This window comes from Fringilla coelebs, assembly GCF_963513975.1.
Source record: "Fringilla coelebs genome assembly, chromosome: 3".
Taxonomy (NCBI): Eukaryota; Metazoa; Chordata; class Aves; order Passeriformes; family Fringillidae; genus Fringilla; species Fringilla coelebs.
This window is the reverse complement of record NC_140030.1, coordinates 90,223,295-90,229,294: the sequence shown is the minus strand read 5'-3', so window position 1 is coordinate 90,229,294 and position 6,000 is coordinate 90,223,295. Positions and strand designations below refer to the sequence as shown.

General features: G+C 38.3%; 1 protein-coding gene across 1 annotated transcript in view; it reads right to left on the bottom strand.

The window, feature by feature from the left end:
* Positions 1 to 298: 298 nt before the first annotated feature.
* The window catches only part of HAAO (3-hydroxyanthranilate 3,4-dioxygenase), a gene marked incomplete at its 5' end in the record, with an annotated part of 32,648 nt that continues 26,946 nt past the window's right edge, over positions 299 to 6,000 (bottom strand). Inside the window, 4 exons of the mRNA XM_084202380.1 lie at positions 299 to 518; positions 1,166 to 1,248; positions 2,371 to 2,439; positions 3,516 to 3,661. Of these exons, the coding sequence (XP_084058506.1) occupies positions 440 to 518; positions 1,166 to 1,248; positions 2,371 to 2,439; positions 3,516 to 3,661 (377 nt within the window). The 3' untranslated portion in view covers positions 299 to 439. The remainder of the gene's footprint in view (positions 519 to 1,165; positions 1,249 to 2,370; positions 2,440 to 3,515; positions 3,662 to 6,000) is intronic.

Sequence of the window (6,000 nt, the reverse complement as noted above, 5' to 3'; positions counted from 1 at the left end):
GCTCCAGTTTAGTCCCACTGCAGTGCTATGTTCAGCGTAGCATGTGCTACACTGAACATATCCAGCCTATTGCTTAAGAAGTGTAAAAGTATCTGTCCCATCTTCTTTTCTAAATCTTGTGGCAGAGACTTGCATTTCAAAGGAATCCAGTTAAATCCAGATAGAATCATGTATTATTAGGTAAGTAATCCTGCTACTTGGATATGTTGTCATTTCCTTTCAGATAAAATCAAACAAAACACTAGATCTTAAAAAAAAACTGATTATAAATTTTGCTAAAACTTTAACTGCTTGGGGAAAAAAGTTTTAATTGGGCACAGCACTTGACTCCACTTTATCATTCTGTTAGAGTATTCAAATGTCCAGGCATTCTGAGTAAAAGATAATTAAGACAGGTAGGTTACAACTTGCTTATCCTCAAAGCCAAGTGACACAGGAGTTATTTATAAGGCTGCTTGCGTTTTGGATCCTGAGCGATGCAGAGAGCAACACAGTCTTCTGCTCTTTTCCAGCAGTACCTGGAAGAATTGAAAGAGAGATGGTGCAATGTAGAGAGGGAAATCACACACTCAAACCAACAAATGAAACATGGATGATATTGAAAAGGAGGAGTGGGCACTTCATCAGCTTTAGCCATGCTCTAGCTCTTCCTTTCCATTCTGGAAGCTATTTTCCTTTATGTGTATCACATATGTCAAGGTTATGAAACAGCTGTGTGCATCCTACTCCAGGAAGAGAGCTGTGTTCTCAGCCTGAATTCCTGCACTGATGTTGATAAAGCCTGGTCTGATGCTTCTGGCATCTGCTGTGAGTTGTGAGTGTCACTGGGTAGTTTCAGGCAATATATCTTTATGCATGGTCTTTCCATGCTGCATTTTCCTGGTGGTGCTTATTTTTTCCTTTTTCCTTTTTCCATTTATTTATTCTTATTCCTTTTTATTTTCTCCAGCTCTTATCATAAGAGGTGAAATAGAATGAATGTCTGGCTTTTCCTCCTGAAAACACTTTCGCCCCAAGAAATAACAGAGGCTATTGCAAATCCTGCATTCACAGATGCTGTGTTTCTGCACCAGTGATGCCCAACATGGTGTGCATTGAATACACACAATTTATGTTGCTGAAAGCAGGGGGATCATGCTCTGAGCCCCTGTTCATCTCTACTCACACAGACTGGGCACGGACAAGCAGGCTGTCACCAGCAGAGAGAGTCAGGGTTTTACCATCCATGGCAACAGTCGATGTGCCCTCCTGAAATGAGAGAAGGCTTTTAATTTTCCATGTCCTGTCCCCAGCAGAAAGAAAATGCTGCATGTACAGTAATCTTTCCTACTGGAAGAAAACCTCAAACCTGTTCTGTTTCATGAGGTCTAGATAAATATTCAGTTGATCTTGTCTGTCTAACACTACTATCATCAATAAAAATATGTTTAATTGTTCATTGTTTACTATCACAAAGCAGCAACCCATTGCCTGATTCTTGGGGTACACTGCCACCAATCTAGACTAGCAGTCTACAAGTTGGTACAAGAGAGAATCTTCTGGAGTATAAGCTCCTCTTCTACTTTTCTGATTCCTCATAGCTCTTTAAGTCTTGAGGAGCAAGTCACAAGTCAGCAGGGGGCTGACTGAAATTGCTGAGTCTCTCCGTATTGGAATGCACTAGTTATTATCTTGTCAGGCAGGGGAGACAGGTTCTTGCCAGCCACAAGGTCTTGATTCCACAGACTGATGTAAGCTGCAGTGTAAACAAATGTCCTTCAAGATTATGCCTTCTTTAATTAGTATTTGATAGTCCCTTTGAATTTCAACAGAAGAGGAACTAATAGAAATATGTGCCTCCCAAGCTAGCCTGAGTTTTGTAAGCAAAAATTAGCTTTTCTTTTTCTTTGGGTTGCAAGCTCATTCTAGAAGCAAGTTGAATGACAGGCATCTGGGTCACCTATGGTTCTGAGTTAATATAAATAAGTTTTCAGACTTTTTTATTAGCTTATTCTATTTGATTCCAGTTTGACTTCAGGATGAGGGCAAATGATTCAAGGCAGAACTAAGAGGTGATGTTGCTTTATTGCTTAATCTGTTATATTTACAGGATATAGCCTAGGTAGGGTGCATAAAAATTCCCATCAAGGATGGATGCCAGTATCTCTGTCATCAACATACATGATGAGGAAAAAGAGGCTATTTTTATTGTGGCAGCACTTTACAGTTATTTTTCATTACAGTTTAAAGCTGAAAGGTGGTGTCTATTGGTGATCTTTTCTGTGAGAAAGAAGGGAATCATTCCAGTTTCTGTTGCTAGAAGGCTTTACTACTGTTCAGTCTGAACTTAAACATGAACTCATCAGTTAACAAGTGTGAATTGCCACATACCAGCTGCCATATCCAGATATCTGAATTCTTTTTACTTTTCTCAGTTGTTCCTGGTCCATAAGCTATAGCCTAAAAAAAAAAGTAATGGTTTCATCCAAATGACCAAAGTGTCCATATTCATCTTCCAACAGCATTTAAAATATTCTATTTTTACAGGAGAATATTCATAGAAGATGACATTATTTTTACAGACATTAAAATTCACACTATGTTTGGTATTCTCATATTGATTCCTACTGATAAAAAGGGAACTGGTCACACCTGCCACTCCTTATGCTCCTCTGCATCCTCGCTTATCTACTCCTCCTGCCTCCTCCCACTCTCAGTTTTGCATCTATATGCTTCCTGCTTCTGTTCCTGGAACAGGCACTTCCTCCTCATGAACTCTGGGCTCTGTCAAGAGCCTGTTGAAGTAGAAAAGTTTCTTCCATTAGCATTAAAAATGCTGCAGACAGGACTTCATCCTTCTCATTTTTCTGCCCCCTCTGTGTTCTCCCTGACATTCCCACACTCTGTCACTTTGCTGTCAGCTGTACTGGATTCTGTGGAGTGTGACTCCAAGTAATTCTGGGGAGGAATATGTTTTGTAAACATCACGGGTACAGCACAGATATCAAATGTTGACAGCTTCATTTAGACCCAAACTAGACGGTGTTTGACTAAACTGTGAAGTGGAATGTTTTAGGGCAGCCCAGGCTCTCTGGTTGCTGCCCAGTTTTCCTTGTTTCCACTTTACATAGATGGAGGGGGAGAAAAAAAGTGTGTTTACACACCCAGCTTAGACTTGGACCATGAATGCTGCTCAAACACGTAAAGAGGCTTGATTTGCATCACACTGGTGCTTCTGATTTGGGAAATATGGGGAGAGGAACTGGGGAATGAATGAGCTGTTTTAATCCTAAAGGAAATGAACAGAAATAAAGTTCAGGTTGATTCTGGACATGGAAGTAATGAGCTAGAAAGCCCCTGCCCTAAGCTAGTCAAATCAATGGACCAAAGACAGGCACTTCTGCTGGGGTGCATAAGTTTGTCTGCTGACTGTATATTGATCCCAAGCCTGGATTCATTCATTCTGAACAATAGGCACCAGTAATCTGTACCTTTAAAAGTATCTCTTTCTTTATAGAGAAATTATACCCCCTTACCTCTGTTTCAAAGTTATCTCCAAACATACTCAAGGATTTTTTCTGTTTTATTTCACCACGATGATCGTTTAACCAGCTTGAGAAGGAAAATGGCTCCATAACAGAAGTGGAATTCAGTGGGAATGGTGTTTCTTTCAGGAGTTCATCTGTAAGCAAGGCAGTGGGCTATCAGTGATAGCCCTTGCTTCCTTTGGTCTTTGCAAACATTTTAATTGAGGGATCAATGTACAGATGCTATCTATCCAAAAGTTTTAATGGTAAGCAGTGTTATGGTCATTATCAGGACTTTTTGAGATTGCAAGATACATATGTTATTTGTGTGTCTTGATGGAGTGACTTCAAAGATGTTAGAACTGTGTATTCGAACAGTAAGCAATATAATACCTAGGTCTTCCTGGTATAGACCTCATTCTCTTTCAGACCAGCTTTTGCACTGGTAAAATATGATGTGCCATCTCTGAGCCTTTGCTCAAATCATATCCCTCTAAAAGAGAACTTGGGCCTATAGAATAGGTTTATTCTACATCTCTCACATAGTTAGTACTGGCTTTTATGTTTCTTCTCCTCTGTGTTTCTTCTCCCCTATGTGTCCACTGTTTTTAAGTACATTGGCCACAGTGAATCAAACAGATTAGTACAAGCTAACATTTAATACAATGTATTTTTTGTGGAGTTCTTGGAGCGTGTTGTGGCTTTGGGTTTGGTAATTGGATTTAATTTCCAGTAATTCTCCTTCCTAAATAATTTGATTTAAAATAGCTGGAGGACTAATTGCAGTATAGCTGGCAAGATTGAAGCTTCATGCTGCATGTTGCTGGTATATGAAATGAGCTTTAGTTATTTACCAGCTCACAGGGAAGTGCAGAGACAGAGCAATTGCCTTGGTGATTCTGTGTAGTTTGTTCTGAGATGCCATGGGGGAACACCCATTCAGTAATTTCAAGCAGTAATGCCAACCAGATGCGGCAAAAACTCCCTGGATGGTTTGCTCCCATATGTATTGTGGTAATAAACCTGCAGCCAAATCTTAGTCTTGGTGCTAGTAATAGAACAGCTCTTTGTAAGTATTAGTGTATTCATTATGCAATATTCTTTTGGTTCTGTTCTAATGCTGAATTTCACTGCTCTGCAGTGTTTTGAATGTACCATTCCAGTTTTTCATTAAAGACCATTTTGTACACAATCTTTGAACAATATGTGGGAGGGTCAGTGTATGCAGGGGATAGCAGTGTACTGAAGATGCTGTTGCTGCTCATGGGATTCCAGTACGCACTGGGTACAACCATCCCCAAATAATCTGGGTGGGATCCTACTCCTTTTGTTGTAGAAACAAAATTTTGCTATTCAAATTTCTTCTCCATTATTTTGGGAGGTTCGACTTGCTAACCCACTGTGGTCCCTTAACCTTACCTATACTGTGATTTTGTGATATTAAATTAATTATATATTTTAAAATAATTTCTCTTGACAATGCCTCTTTCAGGAATTCTGAAAGCAATCTGAATAAATCTGTAGCAAAAGAAGATATTTTTTGTTTGAAAACTTTCTTCTTCAAGTTGTTTTTTTTTTTAAAAACCTTCCTGCTTTTACATTATTTAACTCAAATATTTAAAACAACTTTTACTGAAAAGCAAACTTGTCCACAGAAACTAAGAAGCACCAAAGGAAAAAAGAAAGTCTTTACATTAGATTTATTTTTTCTGAACTTGTAAGCATTAACATGATCTATTCTTGAATGTTCTATATATTGTCTGATAACAGTAAAATGCAGTGTAAAGGTATTTGGTGATTAAGTTTTGGTGCTTCATTTTTCTCACTGTAATATGACTGCTTGGGTTTTTTTCCTAATTTTCACAGGTTCATCAAACATCCTTTGGAAGTAATTAGCAACACATACACACTTTGTCCTTAAATTATGGATATGTGCAAATGAGGCTGCAGTGGAAAATTGCATTTTTGACTAGGGACTGATGTAAAACAAAGGTCTAAAATATTATGATATATGTTAACACACTGCAGAGGAGGAAAAGAAAAGAAAATTTATCATGAATTTTATGAGAAGGTACTCGGTGCGACTGGTGTTCCAAAAGACATTAAAATATTTTATTCTATTAGTAACTGAAGTCTTTACCAATTGTTTTTGTTTTATTTTGTTTTCAGATTAAAATTCATCATTTCAATTCAGAAGAGTTCATTGTAGTTTTGGAATACCAGAAAGTTACCCACTAGTAGAGCTTTCTACTAAAATGCATGTCCTAGTTGTGAGAGGTAGATGGGGTTTTGGTGGTGGTTTTTTTGTTTTGCTTTAAAAAACCAAAAAGCATATGGAAGCTGGTAGGATAAGAGACAAATACTGAGATGTTGTGAGTATCCAGCTCAACTTGGGGAATATTTCCTCTCCACAGTTTAAGAATTCCAGCACCAAGCTGACAAGTAAATTCAGATTTTATATGCTGGAGAATGAATAGCAAAAAGCTGAGTGTCA